General features: G+C 42.9%; 1 protein-coding gene across 1 annotated transcript; it reads right to left on the reverse strand.

Annotated features, from left to right (window-relative positions):
- Window positions 1–433: 433 nt before the first annotated feature.
- On the reverse strand, window positions 434–23,314 carry LOC308547622 (uncharacterized protein). Its single transcript, XM_081118293.1, is given in 5 exon segments — window positions 434–2,038; window positions 2,041–3,744; window positions 7,329–7,424; window positions 7,689–7,851; window positions 23,232–23,314. Coding segments are annotated over 4 exon segments (2,043 nt in total). The 5' UTR covers window positions 7,831–7,851; window positions 23,232–23,314; the 3' UTR covers window positions 434–1,937.
- Window positions 23,315–24,538: the final 1,224 nt, after the last annotated feature.

Genomic DNA, 24,538 nt, shown 5'->3' on the forward strand with positions numbered 1-24,538 from the left:
TATAAAATTATGTCAACCAGCGCTCTCTAGTGTAACTTTCTGGGATGATAAAAATTATGATAGATTTCTCTGAATAGCCATATAGTCAGAAACAGAGAGACATGCCTTGAGAGATAAAGAAGGGAGTGGTGAATGGCACCAGTGTGCTCCAGTGAGAACCACCAAGTATACTCCATCTTAATGCATACCTTTTATGTGACTCTAGTCACCACCCTAGTCTTTCACCCATGATTTTATTACAGCCACTTAGTATTAATTACAAATATATACACATTTTATAGTATGGAAACATGTTTGAGAAATTAAAATTAGACCATACCTGTTTTTCCCCTCCAGCTTTATTGAAATATAATTGACATAGATAAGAGCTATTTTAATAAAATTTTTACCTTGGAAAAATTTTATATTTACACAAGTCACAAGGTACTACTACAAAGAGTTCACATATACCTTCATTTGACTTCCACCATCTGGATATCTTATATATATAAGTATGGTACATTTACCAAATTGAAACATTAACATTGGTATAATATGCAACTAAACTATAGATTCTACTCAAGTTTCACAAGTTTTCCATTACCATTTTTTTTTTTTCTGTCCCAAGAGTCAACCCAAAATACAATACTGCAATTAGAAATCATGTTCCCTACATTTTCTGTCCCGTGACTAATTCTTGGTCTTTTTCCTTTTATGTCCTCAATTTTTTTGAAGAGTACTAATCAGGTATTTTGTATATTAACCTATTTTTTAAGATGGAACTGAAGAAATGCAAGTTAATTACATAATGAAACAGGCATAGAACACTTTTGTGTTGTGTATATTAAAATGTGATCCATGATGAGAGTAACTGCTACTACTTAAAACTTAAATCAATGGCAAGGCAACTAGAAATACCATGAAGATATCCTGTCCCCAACTGCCTGTGAAGTGTACTATCTGCTTAGACTTGTGACAGAATGCTTTTTCATTCAAGGTTTCCTTCCTTCGTTGTTATCTGAGGTTTTGATAAAGACCACTAAATTGAATGTGCTCATCAGTTATTTCTACATGGACTTCCTGGCAAATGCTGAGGGAACATAAATTACTGCAAATTACGCCATATACTCTGCAAAACAAAACTATTTTCTAGTGTGAATTGAGATTGAGGTGTTTTTTTTTGGGCAGATGCTTTCCCACAATTAGAAATATTTACTCATGATCTCTGATGATCATAGGGTTTACTTCCCACTAAAGGGTTTCCAAATCTGTCACATTCATAGGGTTTATCTCAATAAATACTTTTTAGACAAATAATATTGTACTAAAATATTTTGTATCTCATTTGTTTTGTAAATGTTTTTATTGATAGAAAACATGACATAATTGATCAGTAAACACAGTCCCAGAATATTTGCATTAAGTCATACTTCATTGCAATACAATTTTCTTGAGGGCCTACAACTCCCAACAGGCTTTCCCAAAGCAAGTATCTGTAAATTTTCTTATGTTTAACAAGGACTGACAAGTGGACAAAAGCTTTCCTACAACTGCTGCACCCATCTGGCTTCTCTCCTGTATGTTTTCTTTCATTAACATTGAATACTGAATTTGTAGTGACTACATTCCGAAATTCTTGACACTTATAGGGTTTCTCTCCTGTGTGAATTTTCTGATGGGTAATGAGATCATTTTTGCTCAGTGAGAATTTTCCACAATCTGTGCAAGAAAAAGAGATGTTTCCTGAGTGAAATCTCTGATGTTGAGGAGGCATGTCATTTTTCTAAAGCCTTCACCACATTTATGTCATTGGTATGGCTTTTCTCCAGTATGAGTTTGCTAATGTATTCTTTGAGTTCTGTTCATGGTGAAGCCTTTTCCACATTCATTGCATATATATGGTTTTTATACATATGAAGTAACAAATGGGCAATGAGCATGACTTTTCCCAATTTAGCTTATACCACTTTTCTTGCATAGGTGTACTTCTCTCTTGTATGAATGTGCTGATGTACACTGAGATGACTGTTCATGAAGCCTTTTCCACATATACTACAAAAGGTTTCTCTCCTGTATGTTTTCGCTGATGTCTAATTAGGTTAAATTTCTCTGTGAAGCCTTTCCCACATTCATTGCATATGTAAGGTTTCTCTCCTGTATGAATCCGTTGATGTGCAATCAGCTTGCTCTTTGCTGGGAAACCTTTTCCACATACACTGCATAAATAGGGCTTCTCTCCTGTGTGTATTCCCTGATGTACAATCAGACGACTCTTTACAGCAAAGCCTTTCCCACATTCATTGCATATATAAGGTTTCTCTGAAGTATGGCTTAGCTGATGTACAGTGAGATTAGTCTTCATAGTGAAGCCTTTGCCACACACACTACACACAAAGGGTTTTTCTCTTGTATGTGTTCGCAGATGTCTGATGAGATGACTGTGTGCTTTGAAACCTTTCCCACATTCACTACATATATAAGGTCTCTCTCCTGTATGAGTCCGTTGATGTAAAATGAGCTGCATTTTTCCTGGGAAGCCTTTTCCACATTCACTGCATACATACGGTTTCTCTCCTGTGTGAGTTCGTTGATGTACAATCAGATAACTCTTCCCAGTGAAGCCTTTCCCACATTCATTGCAAATAAACGGTTTCTCTAAAGTATGAGTTCGCTGATGTACAGTGAGATTACTCTTCATGGTGAAGCCTTTTCCACATACACTACATACATACTGTTTCTCGCCTGTATGTGTTCGCTGGTGTTTGATGAGAAGACTCTTCCTGGTGAAGCCTTTTCCACACTCATTACATATATAGGGTTTCTCTCCTGTATGAGTTCGCTCATGCGTGGTAAGACTGTTCATCAAAGTGAAACCTTTCCCACATTCTTTGCATATAAATGGTTTCTCTCCAGTATGAGTTCGATGATGTGCAATCAGACGACACTTCACAATGAAGCCTTTTCCACATTCACTGCATATATAAGGTTTCTCTCCTGTATGTGTTTTCTGATGTTTAGTGAGATAAGACTTTGTAGAGAAGGTCTTCCCACACAGACTGCATCCATGGGGTTTTTCTCCTGTATGAGTTTGCTGATGATAAATGAGCTGCCACTTTTTTATGAAAACTTTCCCGCATTCACTACATGTATACGGCTTCTCTCCCATGTGAGTTTTCTTATGTATATTGAACTGTGATTTCTTGAGGAAGGTTTTTTCACATTCAGTGCATTCATATTGTTTCAGTCTTGTATGAATTCTCTGATGTTTAGTGAGCTTGGATTTTCTGGTGAAGGCTTTTCCACAAAGACTGCATCCATAACGTTTCTCCCTAGTATGAACTCTCCAATGATCAGTGAGCTGAGACATCTTGATGAAGGCTTTCCCACATTCAAGGCATATGTGGGCTTTCTCTATGTTGTGAGTTCTCTGTTGCTTATTAACCGAGGAATTGATGTTTTGCTTATTGACAGGAAGTTTAATTTCAGTTTGTTTATTGTTAGCATGCAGAATGCATGTCCCATCTCCATTCAACTCATCAGAGTTAGATAAGTTACAACTTCTATTTTGGTTTTCAAAATTTAAATTCAGTTTTAAAGGTTTTTCATGTATCTCAAACATATCATGATTTTGCTTTAATAGGAAATGAACTTCGCTCTGATAAACAATATTTGCAAACAAAATATGTTCACAGCATTTTCCCACATTCTTCTGAATTCTTCGACTTTGCAAGTGACAATTTAGAGGATCACCAACTCTCTTGAATTCTAGAAAAGAAGAGAGAATAGTAAATCATTCTGTAATCTCATAATTTTTCTTGAAATAAAACTGTTTTTACAAAATGCTTTCATGTGCAGTATTTGTTTTTTAAATACATTTATTGATTTAAAAACAATTTTTTTTAGATCCTTGCCCAAGGATATATTTTTTTATTGATTTTAGAGAAAGAGAGGAGAGAAAGAGAGGGAGAGAAACATCAAAGGGGGTGAGAAACAGCGATTGGTTGCCTCCCATATGTACCCGGACCTGGGACTGAACCCACAACCAAGGTATGTGTACTGACCAGGAATCAAACCCACAACCTTTTTGGTGTATGGGATGACGGTCCAACCAACTGAGCCACCTGGTCAGGGCTATTGAATTTTTTTTTAGAGAGGAAGAGAGAGAGAGCAAGAGAGAGACACAGACAGAGAAATATCAATGTGAGAGATAAACATTGATCACTTGCCTCCGGTTACAAATTAGTTACATAAAGCCACTTCTACTCAAAAGCTTCTACCGGTTTCTCAAATTTAATGGCATGAAAGCAAGGTCTTAAATGGCCTAAAGAGGGAATATGTGATCTATGTCTCAGAATTTCCAGCTGCCACCACATTGTACTTATCTGCAGTAAATTTCTCTCCTGCTCATTTCACTATCCAAACTTCCTGGAAGTTCCTCAAACACATTCCAGATTCAGCTCTTTGAATTTCCCACAGTCTCACATTTCAAATATTCTAGGGAACTCATATCCCTCATCTGTGTTCTCAAAGGAACCATATCAAAGAGCCATTCCCACTCCTAAAAGCACAGTTCTGGGATCAACACCCACTGTTCCACTGGCGGCTTTAATTTTCCTTACAGGAATATTTACCCTAAGATATGTTTATTATTGATTATATAGGACTTCTACTGAGAATGAAAGTAATGTGCAGAGTAGAGACAAGATACTTTTTTTTTAAAACTTTTTTTGTACTGCTGTTAACTTCAAAATAGTAGGTTACCAAAATGCAACTTTTAGCCCAGCAAGGGATGGCTCAGTGGTTGAGCATCGACCTAGGATCCAGGAGATCGCGGTTCAATTCCCAGCCAGGGCACATGCCCAGGCTAGGGGCTGGATCCCCAGTCGGGGTCATGCAGAAGGAAACTGATCAATGACCATTCTCTCATCACTGATGTTTCAACTCTCTCCCTCCCTCTCTGCAGTTAATAAAGATATATTTTTTAAAAATATATAGCAAGCACATCAATTGGAGGAGGCAATCACAGGTACAGAACTCATTAAGGAGCATTTAGGAAGATGAGAGAAGCTTTCTAAGCTAGATGATAGCGTATCACAGAAATCACTGAGAGAGAAACTGCAGTTCCATATGACAGGAAACTTGGTTACCTGGGAGCAAGCGTCATCAGAATATGATGGGAAAGTACCCTGGCCGGTATGGTTCAGTGGTCAGAGCACTGGCCTGTGGACTCAAGGGTCCAGAGTTTGATTCCGGCCAAGGGCACATATCTTGGTTTCAGAATCAATCCCTGGCCTTGGTTGGGGCTTGTGCAGGAGGCAACCAATCGATGTGACACATTGATATTTTCTCTCTCTCCCCCTTCTACTCTCTCTGAAAAACAATGGAAAAAATATTCTCAGGTGAGGATTAAAAAAAAAAAGATATGACAAAGTAATCAACTTTATTTTTATATCCTAGCAATGAATAATCTGAAAATACAATCAAGGAAACAACATTTACTAAATAATAAAAGAGAATATCATACTTAGGAATAAATTTAAGAAAGGAAACTGTAAAACTTTTATTCTGAAACTTATAATACATGGTTGGAAGAAAGTAAAGACCGAATTAGATAGAAAAATACCCAATGATCATGGATCAGGATGTTTAATATGGTTAAGATGGAATTACTACCCAATCGAGATAAAGATTCCATGTAATCCCTACCAAGATCCTAGCTGCATTTTTTTGCAGAAATTCACAAGCTGATTCTAAAATACATATGAAAATTGAAGGTGCCAAAAATCAAAATCATCTTGAAAAAGAACAAAGTTGGATAATTCACTCCTTCCAATTTTGAAACGTGGTAAAAAGCTGTAAGAATCAAGGCCCCTATAGGAATATGTAAATAATCCTGGCCAGTGTGGCTCAGTTGAGTGGAGCTCTGGCCCTCACATCAAAGGGTCACTGGTTTGAGTCCTGGTCGAGGCACATGCAGGAGGCAATTTGATGTTTTTCCCTCTCTCTTTGCCCCCTTTCTTCTCTCAAAAAATCAATAAATATATTTAAAAACAAAAAAGAATGTGTAAATATAAAATGTTCTGAAATTGATTGTGGTGATGGTTGTTGCACAACTATAGCAATATACTATAAACCAGTGAATTATATAATATAAATTGTATGGAACGTGAATTAAATCTAAGTAACACCATTAGAACTATGATGTGAAAACAAAGCTTTAAGGAAATGAATGCAGCCATGGCTAAATAGCTCACTTCTTTGAAGCATCATCCCGATACGTGAAGGTTGCACTTTCCTACTCAGGTCACTTATGAAAATCAACCAATAAATGCATGAATAGGTAGAACAACAAATCAATCTCTCTCAATAATAAAATTTTTAAAAAAGAAATGGATGAATGAATGAATGAATGAATGCAGCAATATCTTAGAATAAACAAAAATCTGAATTAGGAAAACTAGGAAGTTATTTGAAGCAGATATAAGATATGATGTAATTTAGATTCAGACTCATGTAGAACTTTTTTAAGATCTTTTCTGGTTCATCAAATGAAAGAGTAGAGACCTTTAAGAAGAGAGCTCAGCATTTGGGGAACATCCCAGGTGGTGCCAGGACAGATAGAATTTAAAACGTCCAGTGTGGAAAGAGAAACTAAATTTAAAAAGAATAAAGGGAAGATGATTCCTGCTCTCACACACAAAATAAGAAGCTGCCTTGACCATGAGTAAGATATACAGGAAGAAAGTGTACGTTACACAATATCGAGAGAGAAGTCAATTTGTGAGTCCATTTTACAGACCAGAAAGAGGTTAACTCATAGGAATTGAGGAAAATTTTAAGACTGATGAGAACTGAGTATAAAGAACCTTTTGGAGATGGGGGGGGAAACACCATAAATGTGCCATGAAAACCAGGTTATCATGGGAAAACAGCATCTAAAGTGGGGTTCGATGTTATGGAGGAAAATCACTATTTCCTAACAAGACAGGGAGGCCCAGTAGTAAAAGTGATGAATTCAAAGTTCTGTCTTTACAGAGACCTGAAAAGGGGAATTTCATAGCAAGAGAGGTGATAACACAGGCCCAGAAACTGTGATAGGGGAAAAAGAAAAATCTGAGGATTCTAGGGCAAAGAAAACTACACAAACAAAATCAAGATGTAGATAAAACAAACAGGGTCAGAGCTCAGAAAACACCAGGGTATACTATCCTCTAAACTTCTACAAAGAAATAGGGTTCATGTACGTGAAGGGGTGCTGTGAGTCTCCTCATTCACTGCCACAGCTGACGCCTTCTCTGACTAGAATTTGACTTCCTGGCCGCCCATCTTGCTGGTTCTCACCCACTCACCTTGACAGATTAAATTGTGGAGCTCATCCTGTACTTTCCATGGTTCTAGTCCTCGTTCCAACTTGGAGAGCGCATCTGGTTTGCTGGCTTGATACCCTGCTCGAGAAACATGACAGAAGATTTACATACATACTGAATTGGGCTGGGATCAGTCAAGGGAGAGTGAACAGCTTTCACATCTGTAACACAATGACTTTTCTATCAGGAGAGAGAACATTATACTCTCTTGTCTCAGGCAAGAGAAGGATCTGAGATTCTACCACTTTAAAGAACTGTAGTTATTCTGAAGAGTTAAGTAGCTTATAAAGGAAAGGTCACTAACAGGGCAGTGTCTGAGTGACACAGGGGAGCTGTCCTCACCCACTGACACCAGGTTGCTGTAGTTCTCCAACATCACGTCCCTGTACAGGTTCTTCTGCTCCGAGTCCAGGAGCTGCCATTCCCCCCAGGTGAAGTCCACAGCCACATCGTGAAACGTCAGGGGTTCCTGCAACAACTCCATGTTGTTTAATGATGTGATGTCCTTTAAGTAATATGAAAGAAATGTTAGTTTATCTACTCATTTTCACTTTATAGGCAGCATCTATATAGCAAGTGAGGTTTTATTTATTATTTATTGTTTAAAAATATCTTTACTGATATCAGAGAGAGGGAGAGAGAGATAGAAACATCAATGATGAGAGTCATTGATTGCCTGCCTCTTGCATGTCCCCTGCTGGGGATGAAGCCCACAACCCAGGCATGTGCCCTGACAGGGAATTGAACCTTGATCCCCTGGATCCTAGGTCAATGCTCAACCGCTAAGCCAGGCCAGCCGGGCTATTTTAAATAATCACATGCCTATATTTAAATAATCACATGCCTAGTAAAATACTACTTGTAATTGTACATTCAGTCATCCATGCATTCATCCAATTAGATGTTAATATGATCGGAAAAAGTTAAATGTTCTTTTTAACTGAAAAACACCTTTCAAATATTCAAATTCATGTATTTGAGAGAGAAAACAAATATACACGTATACTTTCCAGATTCACGAAGGTGGTCCTTTATAGGCATTTACAAATCCAATACTGAAGAAAGTAAACGATAAAATAGAGCCAATCACCTGAGCCTGTGGCATTTTCTTTTGTTCTCTGAAAAAAAGGTGGGATCAGGGAGGCTCTGTCTTGTGTGCTCTGGGACTGCTCTAAATTTCTGTTCAGAAATCTCTCTTCAGTCAGATGTGTCCCCGGAAATGCTGATACTCAACCCTGCAGCTTCTCCTGCTTCACATGATTCACTGGTTCCTGGTGTCATCATAAGATAAGTCCAAACCTGTAGAGAATTTTTATGAGTTTATTTGAGCCAAACTGATGAGTGCCTGAAAGCAAAATAACAATGAATTAAGAAAATGCTTTAGAGAATGGCAATTTTACACCTAATTTTATACATTAGAATCAAAGAAGACACAAAAGGGTTACATAAAATCCCCTGGTGATAGATTAGGGAAGGGGAAGAAAGCAAAGTGGGGACATCTCTGGGACTGGATTAAAAGTAAAACAAATAGACACAGACTTCTCCAGCAGTGGAAATAGGATAATTAAACTTAACAATTAACATGATAACAACAACACTGAGGGGACTCTGTGGCCTCTTGCTCTGGTGGGAGATTGTGCCCTGAGGAGTCTGGAAAAAAAAGAACTTACCCCAACATTTCAAAGTCATGTCATCCTAGATACAAAAAGACAATTGACAGGGTCGGTTAAGTTAAAGAAGGACCTTTGTCAAGGAAGAGACTAGTCTAGGACACGACTACCTCCCTAGACTCACCTTCAGTTAGTAGAATTTAATTTCAGGATATCCAATGTGGTTTTCTGGTGCTGAGTTCGTAAGGCCTACCATGCAGGCCTCCCCTGAGCCTGTCAGGTTTAGTATGTGGTTCCTTTTAGGTCCACACGGGGAGTTACAACCTGTAGATTAGGAGAAAATTCAATGAGTGGTACATTTCTCCTAGTATCCATTGCTAACTTGCTCCTAATCACGGTGTCCACAGTATATATGGTATTCTTTTATTTGGTCTCCTGGAAGTAATTACAGTTCAGGCCATTAAATATTTAGGTTCTAAATGTGCTGGAGGAGTTCCTTTATTCTCTGGAGTTTTGTGCAGTGACTGTGAAAAAAGATGAGGGGAATGATATTGTAGGGGCAAAACAATTTTTCCTTCTTTTCTAGGTACTTTGGCTGGCCTAATAATTAAATTGATATAACACAGAATAACGGGAAAACAATAAAAAAAGGTTAATACTATGCATACCTCCTGTATACATAGAAGCAACCCAGGAAAATGGAGTAATGGGCCAAACTGGCAGAAGACATCACTTGAAATACGACCTTCAGCCAAAGCAAACCATGTGGGGGCTGAAAAGTAAGTTATGAGAGGTTACCAGGAAAAGCACAGTAAACATGGGTAAGGTTATTGTGCACATATAAGTCTTGCTTCCTCCACTGACTTAAGGTAGGTATGGTATAGTGACAGAGACACCCTTACAGATGAACCTGCCCATACAAATGTAAATGTTCTTCACAATGGGTAACTTCTACTAGGTTTTCTCCCAGGGCTGCAGTTTCTTCAAACTGACCTGCCTAAAATGACCAGTGTCCCAAAGAGACATATTTTAGGGTGGCAAGCTGCTCCCCTTCAAACTCAAGGAATTATGTATTTAAAAAAGAATATTCTCTCCCAGAACCGACTACTAGATGTTCACATATATAGCTGGTTAGAACTGCACCATGTACCTACGCTCATTCCATAGAAGCTCAATCACTAGCGATGGGAGCTGGAACCAGCACGGTTGACTAAGACGGGCCAGGGCTTCCTAATACCCTGGGATTCGGGTCACCCTGCAGAGGGATGGATATTAAGTAAAAAGGCGATTCCCTCCGCAAAGAAATACCTATGAACGTATGTCGGGCAAATAAGCAATATGTCCCTGCTACCTACATACTAAGAGCTGAGAGCAGGCGCTGGCAAACACTTTCTGAAAGAGACAGATGGACATGTTCCCGTCTGCAGACCAAACCGTCTCTGTCACAACGACCCAATTCTGCCTTCGCAGCGACAAGGGTGTCACAGAGGACACGTGACAACGGGCGCTGCTGGTCTAGTCCCGGCTCCGTGGGTGGAGAGCTGCTGGGTGACAGGTGAAAACGGAGGGGCTGGAACTAGCGCCCTGGGCCCCGCTGCCTCCGTCCAGACGCCGCCGAGGCCTCGGCCTTCACCAAGCCCGGGGCCCGGGCGCCCCAACTCCGCCCCCACGATCCTGCGGGACCGGACCCCGGTCACACCTCCTGGTTCACGGGAAACCCGAGCGGGCGCCCCGCGACCCCGCCGGCCCGGCGCCTCTCGCCGCCTGTTACACCCCCGACCTGAACCCCACGCCGCGGTCACCTTAAATGCCACGCGCGCCCCCTGCAAGTGGGGTGACCCGCAGGACCCCGCACCCGGACAGTCGGGACAAGGGCGTCACCTCCACAGACGCCTCAGCTGCGCCCCGGGCCCCGGGCCCCCGCGACCTCGCACACGCGCGCCCCGTTCCCCTCAGTGCCTCTAGTCCGGCTTCCAGCAGGTCCCATTAACTAGCTCCGCCCGGGCGCGGCTGCCCCCCCCGCGGCCCCGGGACCGTCCCACGCTCCGCACACCAGCACGCCCACTCGTCACCGAGAGAAACAAAACTTTTACTGGGCCGAAGAAACTTCTGGGCACAAGACCACACACTCACCTGAGTTTTCCCCACACCCACCAGTCGGGCGCAGACGTGGTATTTCCGCGAACCGCTTCAAGTTCTGCACAGGTCCTGCTCCCTCTACAGTGGCCGAGGAGGATCTCAGGCGTGGGAAGAAACGCCGAGAATTTCCGGTGTTTGGCGGCAATATGTCCGCGCCCGTCTCGCGGCGCGGGCATGGGGGCCGCCATGTTGGGACACGTGACCGCCGTACGGACGGCAGAGCCGGGCTTTGGGGCCAGCACCGGGGCTGGCGGGAGGGGAGGGGAGAAGCTATTGAAATCTTCTCGGTTTCCCGCACTTCGACTCATACCAAAAACAGGTAAACTTTCAGAGCTTCGCGGTGCACACACAGTGCGACCTAAGTTACTCTCAGCCGGCTGGGCAGAGAAGCACTATCGCCGCGGAACTCGGACGGACAGGCACAGCTAGAAAGGGCCACAGTAACCATCTGGCCGACGGACACCCGCCCATAGCTCTGGCGGGAAAGTAAGTGGCCTGAAGCGTTGGTTTTTATTTTAGGAATAAAAAGATTTCCAGAAACGGGTAGTGTGAGGCTGGCCGTTACCAACTAGGAGAGAGCGTGTGGGAGGATCCTGTTTTCACTGGGGGCGGGGACTCGGGAAAAGGCCCGTCAAGCGAGGGAAGTGAAAGTCCGAAATCCACGGCCAGGGCCCCTGAGTCCATCCCCTTGCAGGGTACAGTGTCAGGGTGGCGGCGGGGCCGTAACGCGGGATTCGGGGCATAACCCCTAGGCCTGGACCCCAGCCCAGAACAGGTGCTTCTGGTTCGGGGCGTGTGAGATGCCACTTGGGAATTTTCATTTCTTTAAGTTTCTGAGGCAGGAAGCCTGTCAGACAAGGATTATAAGCAGCTCTGTTCTGGACTTACCTCATGATCATTGTTAGTTATATACATGCCTAATCACTACATCGTACGTCTGAAATTAATATAATGCTGTATATCAGCTGTAATTAACAAGATTTTTAAAAATTAAACATTAAAAAAGGAAAAGAAACAGCCCTGGAATGTTCTCTTGATACAAATATTAGGACGGGTGACACCACTCAGTACCTAAGTCTTGGTTCAAATTATATTTAGAAAGTACTAAAAGGGGCAATAACCCCACCCACCACTACCACCAATTACAACCTATACATTACTGAAGACATATCTATATCTTACAACAAATTACTATCCATTACTATGCACTAGTTTTCTTCATAGGATTTATCACATCCTGAGATTACATAATCAACCAGGTGCCCACTTTCAACACCTTCATGGAAGCCAGTATTGTAGCCATCCTGGTAGCAAATGTAAATTTACTATGTAACCACATTCCCAGATACATGTTATATCCTTAGAAAAAATAAGCGATATCTTAAAAATACATTAAGAAATGTTGAAGAGAACAAATATTTTCTGGGGTTGGAACACAAATATCGACAGAGAGCCAGATGGGATATATTCTGAGGAACTAAAACGCATGGTGCAACCACACCCACCTGCTTTAGGGCTGCCTATCATCTCCCCTCCGTGTTTCCTCTACACCTGTCTAAAGTAGTCTTGCTCTCATCACTGTGGGAACACAGTGGGCCTTCTGATTTTCACTCTAAAAGCTTGGCTCCCCATGAACTTAAGAGTACGAAGACTGTTTTATCAAGTGTTTGAGTGAATTTTAGTGTCTTTATAGCAAATGTTGGATATACATTTTTTACCATGAGTTACAAATGGTATCTGTATTATTTTACTAACATGACTTTGATGAACGTGGGTGTTAACTTTCTGCTGCATTTAGTAAAAGGGAACACTCTTCAAAAACATGCTAATAAAACAATGTAAAATGCAAATAGCGAGAATCAGGCACCTAAAAAATCTCAAAGCTAAAGAAAAACAATGTAGAATCCAATGAGTAGAGTTTGAAAGGTGCCTGCAACAGTCCTGATACTTGGAGAGTGTACTTGTATCTCCCTGCTAACTGGAATCTAGAGTAAGGATCTGGGTTGTGGCCCTGTGTGCTGTGCACTGTGGTGATAGCTTGTGTTCCAACCCAAAAGTCCATGATGCAGACACAGGAGCCTGGAAGGGAGAACGAAGGTCCATAACATGGCCAGTGCTTCAGGGAGACTGTGGGGGAGCCAGTGTTTCATACAACCAGTAGGGATATAGACAGAATCACATGGGCAGCAGGTCCTTTGCATGGGAAAGAGGTGAGCATTCGCCACTGAGACCAGGATCCGGTAGGTCTCCAGCACTGCTTTTGAATATTATGTCCAGAATTCACATCCAGTTGTCCCCTCGCCTGCAGGGTGAATGTCAGTGCCAATTATGAACATCTCCTAAAGAGTCAAACTGAGGCATCAAGTTCGCCACAGTAGATGAGATCACTGCCTGCCACCCCAAACCTGGGTGAAGGTGCAGAGACTCAGCCCAAATTACAGAGGTCTCCCGAGGGTCACTCTGTGCAGGGATCAAAGGGGAGGCATACAAATTGTAGCTAAGTCTCAAAGAAGGTTCCACTGGAGAAACTGCTGGATCTGACAAATTACAGCTTTCCCCTCAACACTGGGTGTCTGAGGATAAGTGCTTTGATGTTTCAGGGAAAATGGGGGAGAATTCATAATTGCACAAATGAGAACATCTTCAGCTGAGCCTCCCTGGTCCTCACAGTGTACTTGCCCCAGTGGGCTTCACAAGCAGGGGTAGAGATTGTTTCTGGCTCTGGGGCCAGAACCATGGGTTAAAATGCAGCTCTTGAATCTGACTTGTCTGTTCAGTAAACTTGGAGAACCTACTTCACTTCAGTAATCCTGGATATTTCCAGCAATTTGTTACTAGTTTCCACTTCCAAGGTGGTAGTAAGAATTAAGAGAGAAAATGCTCAAAAGGTAATGCTGGAATCCTGGCAACAGTATCCAGTATGTTAATTTAATTGATCTTGAAAGGCCAATGTAAGCACCATCATCACCTGCAAGTCACATTCAGCCAACTGAGATGCAGGTTCTAGGAGTCACCTGGGACTTCTTGGGTAGAGACCCCAGTGAGACTTCAGTGCCCACAGTACCTGCCTCCCTGCAGGCGGGTCAGTAGGTTGATAAAAGCCCCATTTCTTTCTCAAAGGGACCCAAAACCCAAGGTGCTTGTAGGCAATGGAGTGAGAAGTGCCTGGTCCAAAATGTCTCTGCAGGCAGAGGCTGGAGTTGCTGGAGCCAAGGCAGGCTTCACGCACAGCTGCCTTACTGCAAATGGACACTTCAGCTCTTGACCTCCTCTAACAGATCAGGTATGGAGACATGCCTTATATTTGTTTTATGCAGGAGAAAACTGAAGCCTACACCAGAGGAAGGGGTTATTTCATTGCAAGTCCCAATGCTATTTGAGAATCTGAAATTCAAACCCAGGGTGCCTGTCACAGGGCATGGGGAGTCTGCACACTGCCATCCTATTCTGCTCTAGACTGGCTTTGGGACTCCAAATCACCCTGTCCATACTGATGCCATCTGGTCTCCCTGTTCCAACACAAGAACTCTCATGATAGGAGACCAGGAAAATGAGAGAACACTACAAAGCAAGAGCTTACTGTATTATCAAATGATTGGACTTCTGTAAGTAAAGGAGAATGTTAATAGTGCAGATTAAAATGAAGTGTCCATTACATTATGCATAGCACAAAATATTGTAAGGAAATTAGAACATATTTTTCCAATACAAAAAACCTTTATTCCAAAGCAAAAAAAGCACCAAACGAGTGAAATTCTAACACCCATCTCTGTTCTTTCACTGTCTTTTTGTTAAATTGCCAAAAACAGCAGATTAGGCAGAACATATGATCAGATGTTTTAACAAAGACACAGAGATAGCAAATACACATCTGAGAAAAGGCTCTCCATAAATCCTTAGAAAAATACAATCAAATGCTTGGCCGGGCGTGGCTCAGCGGTTGAGCGTCGACCTGGGATCCAGGTGATCAGGGTTCGATTCCCGGTCAGGGCACATGCCCAGGTTGTGGGCTCGATCAATGACTCTCTCATCATTGATGTTTCTACCTCTCTCTCCCCCTCTTCTTTCCTCTGTCTGAAATCAATAATAAAGATATATTTAAAAAAAAGAAAAAGAAAAATACAATCAAACAACAGTGAGGTAGCATGACAACATTATAAAAGTTTAAAGAAAGAATGACTGACGAACCCAAAACTTCTCTAGGATGCGGAGGAACTGAATCCCTCATACACTGCTGGGAAAATGCAAAAAAGTAGTTTAGATCATAATTTGCTAATCTCTCTAAATTTAGCTTGCACCTACCCAATGACTCAGACTATGCACTGAGGTATTAACAAAGGTAAATGAACATTATGTCCATATAGAAAATTATGCACCAACTTTAAATAATCAAAAGTTAGAAGTGACTAAATTGAATAAGTAAAATAATGGTGATATATTCAAAGACAAGAATATTTGCAGGCCAAAAAAAAAAAAAAGCTACAAACATATCATGAATAAACCTCCAAATACTTATGCAGTGTAAATGAAAGCAGAGAAACTGTTATTCTGATCATACAAAATTTAGAAATTGCTGGTTTGATTCCCAGGTCAGGGCACATGCCCCGGTTTTGAGCTTGATCCCTGGTAGGGGATGTGCAGAAGGCAGCCAATAGATGTTTCTCTCTCTCTCCCCCACTCCCTCTAAAAATCAATGGAGAAAATATCCTCACGTGAGGATTAACAAAAAATAAGTTTTAAAAATAGGTTTGGTAACAATGAAGGATGTTTACCCAAACCAACAGGAATGCTGGCTGGGACACAAAAACCACATCCCTGGCTGCACTCTTTTGTTTTTCTTTTTCTGCCAGGACACCAATGGCTCTGACTTGAACCTTTGAGAGGCTACAGGAACCCACAAAACCTTTAAAAATTGTTATTTATTAAATTGAAAGTGAGGGGGAGGGAGAGAAACATGGACTTGTTCCACTTAGTTGTACATTCACTGGTTGATTCTTGTATGTGCCTCAACTTCAGATTGAACCTGCAACCTTGGTGTACCAACATGATGCCCTGACCAACTGAGCTACTGGGCATCAGTAGCCATAAATCCTTTTGATTAAATCCATCAGGGCCATAAATCCTTTTGATTATATTCAATGACAATGACTACATCCTCAGAAGATAAACAAACCTGGAGATACTCTGATTAGTGTACACACAGATCCTGCAGTCTTCTTCTCAGAAACATATCTGGGTGCACAGAGAAGAGGCACATTTTATCTAGTGGGCTTCAGTCTCCTCTGGCAAGTATTAGGCCAGTGTTTCTGTTGCAGTCATGCTTTCCCCTAACCCCTGTGGTCCTACAACCAGTGACCACAACCCATGGAATTGCAGAAATTAGGGTACATGGCCCTTTGCAAGACCTGCGCAAGAGATCCTCTTCCTTTCAAAAGTACTGCATCCTTTGTATACACACGAAAAATTCATGCTGCTCCCAAACGTACTTGAAGTAGTCATACCTACTCCCTCTTTGGAGTGATCTGTGTCTCACAGCATACAGGCTTCACATGAGGACTACAGACTCCATAGTCTTTCCTACAGAAATAGGAGCAATTGAAATTTGGCAAAAACTGCTGAGCTAATTTCTGCACCATATCTCCTAGGAGACAGAGAACCTTTGAGATCCCACAAAAGTTGTTGACCTCTTCCTGCTTTTAGAGCCCAGATCTCCTTATCAACTAGCCAACACAGTAAATAGAACACCCAAGATTAAAGATGACTTAGAAAAAAGTCCTGAATTATTTTAGTAACCTAATGGTCAAGAGCCTGGCAGTTCTTGCATGAGTGACTTGGACACTCAAATTTTCATCACTGGCATCTAGGGAAAGCATGTCTCTGAAAAAGGCAGGTATTCTGCAAGCTGCTAGCTAAGCTCAGGTGATGTTCTCTGGGGACAATACAGAGTCAGATCCATGGGCCAATTACTTAGAGCAAAAGAAATAAAGACCTCTTAAAAATACAGGCTACTAATTTTCTCCAAATAATCAGAGAACAGAGCCAGCTTCTCTGAGCACAATGGGATGGTAACTGATGCAATCTGGATAGCTTATAGGTGGTACATGTGAAATAGCTTATGTAACAAAAATATGCAATAACACAGATCTATTAAGACACCTGGGTAAATCAGAAAATTCAACATAGACAAATATGCTTCCCACATAAAATAAACTTATGGGGAAGCCCCTTAGTGATATTTGGATGTACGAGATTAAATTCAGACAAACGAGGCCTCAGTGTTTACTAAAGTATTGTTAAGACTGAACTATCAGCCGGTGTGGCTAAGTGGTTGAGTGTTGACCCATAAACCTGGAGATCACAGTTGCAGGCTTGATCCCCCATATAGGGTATGCAGGAGGCAGATGACCGATGTTTCTCTCTCTGCTTCACCCTTTCACTGTCTGAAATCAATAAAAACATATTAAAAAAAACACTACCACAAATATTACATATATCACACACTGTGGCAGCATAAAAAAAAAAAAAGACAACTTAAATACTGAATATTTCCTACAAATCTGAGACCTCCTTCCCACGCAAACTCTTGTGGAGGGAGGTTAAAAGTTTGGTTAAAAGATTTTCCACATTAACTACACTCCTAAGTCCTTTGTCTTGTGTACTCTCTGATGATAATGAAGGCTATGGATCCTAGAAAAAGATTTCCCACATTCACAGCACTCATAAGGTCTTTCCCCAGTGTGAACTCTCAGATGACATACAAGGCCATTGCTACTGGTAAAAGATTTCTTGCATTCACGGCACTCAAAAGGCCTTTCTCCAGTGTAAGCTCTCTGATGATGTAAAAGGCCCTCTCTACTGGTAAAACATTTCCCACATTTATTGCACTCATAAGGCTTTTCTCCAGTGTGAAATCTCTGATGATAACGGAGGCCAGTGCGGCCGGTAAAAGATTTTCCACATTCAGGGCACGCATAAGGCTTTTCTCCAGTGTGAACTCTGTGATGATAAAGAAGGGAACTGATTCTGGTAAAACATTTCCCACATTGACTGCACTCATAAGGCTTTTCTCCAGTGTGAACTATCTGATGAAAACGAAGGGAACTGATTCTGGTAAAAGATTTCCCACATTCACTGCACTTATAAGGCCTTTCTCCAGTGTGAACACTCTGATGATTATGGAGGCCACTGCTAGTGGTAAAAGATTTCCCACATTCACTGCACTTAAAAGGCCTTTCTCCAGCGTGAACTCTCTGATGATAACGAAGGCCACTGCTACAGGCAAAAGCTCTCCCACATTCATTGCATGCATAAGGCCTTTCTCCTGTGTGAACTCTCTGATGAGAACGGAGGCCACTGCTACAGGTAAAAGCTTTCCCACATTCAATGCATTTATAAGGCCTTTCTCCTGTGTGAAATCTCTGATGATAACGGAGGCCAGTGCTACTGGTAAAAGCTTTCCCACATTCAATGCATTTATAAGGCCTTTCTCCAGTGTGAACTCTCTGATGACAACGAAGGTGATAGATACTGGTAAAAAATTTCCCACAATGACTGCACTCATAAGGCCTTTCTCCTGTGCGAATTCTGTGATGATTACGAAGGCCAACGATAGTGGTAAAAGGTTTCCCACAGTCACTGCAATCATAAGGCCTTTCTCCAGTGTGAACTCTCTGATGACAACGAAGGTAATAGATCCTGGTAAAAGATTTCCCACATTCACTGCACTCATGTGGCCTTTCTCCAGTGTGAACTCTCTGATGATAATGGAGGGCACTGCTATAGGTAAAAGATTTCCCACAGTCACTGCACTCATAAGGCCTTTTTCTTGTGCAAAATCTCTGATGATGACAGAGGCCATTGCTAGTAGTAAAATATTTTCCACATTCATGGCACACAAAACACTGTTTTCCAGTATGAACACCCTTATCCTGCACAACTGTGTGGATGCAGCCAATGGCTCTTTTATATTCTTTCCTGGTGTAATTATTATTTCTTCTTTGAAAAGTCACCCCAGATGCCATGATTCGATTTTGCCTGTCCCTGGTGTGAGCAGACAGTTGTTGCAGATGTCCTGACCCAGTAAACATGTCTTGCCCAACCTCCCTGCAGGTAAACGGCTTCTGTGATACACTGACATTGCAGCCCTTAGTGAGTGAGATTCTGTCCACACCTCTGAGAGGCTTCTCTCTGACATGCTGTTCCTGGTGCTGGTAAAATTTTGCACTGAAATAAAATTGTTTTGCACATGCCCCACAACTCAAGAGTATCTGGCTGTGCTGTGTTTCCTGCTGTTCAGTCAGCTGGAAAATCTCTTTCAAGACTGGTCCACAACTCCTGCAGGGGTGGCTCTTCTGAGGGAAAAAAGCTACCTTGGGATTCTTTGCCAGTGACACTCTTACAGAACCATTCTGTTCACCATTCTGTTCAGTTGGTGCCTCTACATCCTCTGCTCCACAGCAGCAACCTGAACAAAAGGAAATGCTGGTGAAGAACTTGTTCACCTTATAGGGAAGGGGTAATCACATCTGAAATATCCATTTGTCACAGGTAGGCATCATTTTATGGGATGATTTTCAAGACAAGTGAGATACTAAGAAATCACTGCTATAACGTTACTTGGTCCCCAAAGGGCAGCAGCAAGTGGTGCAAACCAAATCGAAGAAAGCACATGAGCATAAGATGGAACACAAAAAAAGAGAGGCAGGGTCCACTAGTTGTTCCTCCACAAATCGCTTTCTGTAGGACATTTTTTGCTGATGACATGAGTCTGTGTAGAATAATTTGAATGTGCCCAAACGCATAAAAATCTATTATATTAGAGCACATGATCTTCAAATTACTATAATGATACATGAACACTACAAAGCTCTGCAGGCATGGACCAAGTTAGGAGTTCAGTAAAGAGAAACCTATAAGGGAAATGTTTGAGGTGCAAAGTTTAGAAAGATAAAGATTACCCATGGGCTGGGAATCCAAGTAGAAATTATAAATATTAGAACTGAGTAGTTGGCAAAGTGTCAACGATAAGCAAGCACAAGTAGAATGGGGTGAGAAACTGCCAATGCTGAACAAAATGGGTTCCTGGTTAAAGCCCTGGTGTCAATCCCTCTCCAATAGCCCTTCAACAAGGCAAGATGGCCTCTGGGCCCACTCTCCATGGATGGAGTTATGTTTCTGATGTAATGCACAAATGATTCTTCCCTGCAAATCCCAGTTGAGCCATTACATGGGGTACAGGTGATATAAATCCTAAAAGAAAAACTGAAGAGATGAATGGCCAGCAGTGTGGTAGAACAATGCAACACAAAGGAGACCACCAGAAAAAGATCTATGTGAGTGACATCAGCAAGATGGGAGAACAGGGGATACAAGTATTCATCCCTTTTCCGGACAGCTATTGATGAACAAAAATAACCACAAGGGGAGTAAGAGTCCAGTGAAGAAAAACAGCAATAGAGAAGAGCAAAAAAGGAAGAACTGCAAAGAAAGGATGTCTGGGAAGAGTGTGGCACCAAACATATTTTGAAGATAGCTCAGGTCAAAAACAAAGGTCACAGTCACCTCTCATCCACTGTGCCGGCAGTAACTTTGACCCTTGTGGCCTGTTCTATAATAAACACTGGAAATTTTTGTTTTTAGAAACCACAGAAGCCCCTGCAACATCTACGAACATCCCACAGTTAACACATCAAATGACACTATAGAGTTGTCAGCATGAATTCCAAAAAAAATCCCCTTGGCCACAAACTACCCCAGGAAAGAAAAAAAAAAAATCAGTATGTTCTCAGCAGTATTTGCTAACACAAGACACATAAGAAAGGAAAGATAGTTTCTTCAATGAATGGTGCTGGTAAAAATGAATATTCACTTGTAAAACAACAAAACTGGACACCACTGATAAAATTTAACTCAAACTGCATGAAAGAATTAAATGAAAATTCTAAAACTTAAAACTCCTTCAAGGCAACCTAGAGAAAAAGCTTTGGTGATCTGTTTTAGAATTTTCTGGATGTGACACTGACCACCAGGTCAAAAAATAAAAATAAACAGTCTGGACGACAACAAATGAAAAAGCTTGTTCACATCAAAAGAGCAATTAACAAAATGAAATGACCCGGCCGGCATGTCTCAGCAGTTGAGCATAGACCTAGGATATAGGAGATCCAGGTTTGATTCCCGGTCTAGGCACATGCCTGGGTTGTGGGCTCGATCCCCAATGCCAATCAATGACTCTCATCATTGATGTTTTTGTCTCTCTGTCTCTCTCTCTCTCTCTCCCCCCCTTCCTCTCTCTGAAATCAATAAACATGTATTAAAAAAAAAAGAAAGAAAAGGCAATCTACCAGACAGGAGAAAATACCAGTTAAGTGATATGAACGTATCACTTGGAGATATTGTGGATTCGGCTCATATCCACAAAGAAAGCAAACAATGTGACACAGAAAGAAAGTCATACAAATATTTCGAGTGCCTAGTGATTAATAAAGATATGATAACACTATACTCCAGGCTAATAACACCACAATAGCACTGTCTGAAAAAGCTCTACATAACTGAATTAAAAATGCTTTATAGCCCTGGCCAGTGTGGCTAGTGGTTAGTGCATTGGACTGCCCACCAAAGGGTCTCTGATTCGACTCCAGGTCAAGGGCAAGTACTTTGGTTGCAGGTTCAACCCCTGCCCCAGTCAGGACCAATCTTTCTCATGTGGATCTCTCTCTCTCTCTTCTTTCTCTTCTCCCTCTCCATTAAAAAAAATAATAATAATAAAAAAATAAATGGGGACAATATCCTTGGTTGAGGATTAAACACAACAACAACAAAAACTTTTTAGGCCCCAGCCCGTTTGGCAAAGTAGTTAGAGCGTCAGCCTGCTGACTGAAGGGTCCCGGGTTCAATAGATCAAGGGCATATATCTCAGTTGCAGGCTCGATCCTGGCCCCAGTTGGGGCACATGTGGGAGGCAACCAATCAAGTGTCTCTCTTGCATCAACGTTTCTCTCTCTCTCCCTTCCACTCTCTCTGAAAAGTAATGGGGGGAAAAAACCAAAAAACTTTTTAGGTAAACACTGGTGTGGATGAAAATGTGCCACATGCTAACCTGACAAGCTCAGGGAACGCCTGTGTAGTAACCTTGTAAATTCAGACACCAAAAGTAACCACAAAAGATGGTATGAGATTAAAACTTTTTAACAAAAAGCAGGTTACGGCAGGTAGTCAAGTCCTAGGCTAGAATCTTCCCTGACAAGTCAATCTTTACCTTAACTGAGCCAATGAATTGTCTTTTGCATCTATGAGAACACAAGGTTGGAATGTAAGGGTAACTTCCTAACTTCCCTTTTTCTGGACCCCTCAGGGTACAACCAATGCACCACAGCAGAGACTACAAATCCTCTCATTGTTATTTTTATCCTGCTAATTGTTGACTATTAACTACCCTGTCCCCACCTAAGATGTATCCTTTTACTTTTTATCCAATCTCAGAGGTTTCCCAGCTTTGCTTCCCCCACCCCCACCCCCGACTGCCTAATCTATCACCACTTAATTTCATGTATCAAACTTACATTTTCTTTTGATTGTAATGTATAAAATAAGGTGCCAAACTGCCATTCTCTGCAGCATTATCTCAATGCCTTGAGATTTTGCTTCCTGGCAATTTTCGACAGTTTGGCTCAAATAAACTCACAAAAATTCTTTACAGGTTTGAGTATTTCTTAAATTGACACTAATAACTGGCATCTGAGTCTGCTAGAAAAATAGAGACACTAAGACTTTCTGAACGAAAGGTGACCAATACAGTGAATTTGTAAAAAGAAACAAACAAAACATCTTACATAGCTGAAGCACAATTAAGCACATTCAAAAAGTCATGTACCTGTATGTAAAAAGGAATTAATATATAGAATATAGATGATACCAACCACACATCCTTCCCTATGAGTCCCAAAAAGCATGTATTGTGATTGCAGGGAGGGAAAGGGCAGTGAAACCAGCCCTACCAATGACAGTAAGGACCCGGAAAACGGGAAATCAAGCAGTGCCCACAACCACGAGTAAGGACAGAGCACACCCTGGGGAGAGGGGCATGGGAAATGCAAAGCCAAGTCTAGGTCACTGGCGAGAGCCAGGGTCTTACCCAGCGAGGATACAAGTTCAAAGTTCTCCTGCATCACATTCAGGTACAGGCGTCTCTGACCCTCATCAAGGAGCCTCCATTCCTTCCTGGAGAAGTACAGGGCAATGTCCTCAAGGGCCACCCCAACCTGTCAGAATTGAAACCAGAGCAGTCATTCTGAGAACCCGAAATTCTACTCCTTACCCACCTTCCCCACGCTCAGCCTCTTCCAGGGCTCCCCAGTTCAGAGTGGACACCAGGCCCTAAGGCCAGTGCAGGCTGCTCTTTCGCCACAGTCCCATTAATCACGGTTACCACCCTCAGCAACAGCAGCTGGGTGGGGGGCACAGCATGTAAATGCCACCTAAGCTCCGGGCCATCCCTGCACGACCCCCTCCTGCCCGCCAAGCAACACCACTGCAGTCCCCCTGATCGTGCCTCCAACACAAAGCCGAACCTGGGCTCAAGCCTCACCCTTCGGTCCCCGCACCTGGGCCCCAGCACCCTCGGCTCACACTCCTCTGGATGTGCACCCCACTGGGCAACGGCTACCTCCTTCACACCTCCAGGCCCCGGCTTCACTCACCCGGCGCTGCCCCTTCCTGCTCCGTATCTCAGGGATCTCTCCGGACTCACCCAGGAGCTTGGCACCTGGCACCCAGAGGGAGCCTCCAGCACTCCACCGGGCCCGCCGCAGCCCCAGCCCTCTGGGGGATCCCGCAGCCGGCAACCCCCGACCAGGCCGTGGCGTCCTCCCGCCCGCCTCTGAGCTTCGCTTCAATCCTCCGCACCCAGACGCGCGTGGGCACTTCAGGCACAACCCCCCCGTCCACTCTGCCCTGCACTTGCTGTGCCCTCAGCGCACACAGCTCCCCCCTCTCCTCTCAGCCTCCCTCACCGTCCCCCACGCGGGGCTGGGCTGCGGGACGGGACAGGGCCCCGCACCCCGCTGCAGGGTCGCAGGAGGAGGCCGTGAGGGCCCCGGGATGCGCGCTCACCTCAGCCCCGCGCCTCCGCGCAGCCGCCTCCGCGGGACCCTGAGGGCCGAGCCGGGCGGGAGCCGCGGGAGGAGAGGCCGCCCCGGGCATGGCCGGGCCCGTCTTGGCCCTGGCGCGGGTCACCCGGGCGGCGTCGCCGAGCTTCACGCCCGCCTTCGTGCTGTGTGCACCCCGACTCCCGCGCCTTCTCGTTCCCGGCATCTTCACCGGGACGCAACGCTGAGAACCCTCCGCCCGAGTCCAGGAGCGAATTCTGGCAGACGAAACGCCCGCGGAGTGGAAGACGCCGGAAGTCCCGCCCCTGCGCAAGTCCCAACGGAAACGCCGATT

Source organism: Miniopterus schreibersii (assembly GCF_964146895.1).
Source record: "Miniopterus schreibersii genome assembly, chromosome: 18".
Taxonomy (NCBI): Eukaryota; Metazoa; Chordata; class Mammalia; order Chiroptera; family Miniopteridae; genus Miniopterus; species Miniopterus schreibersii.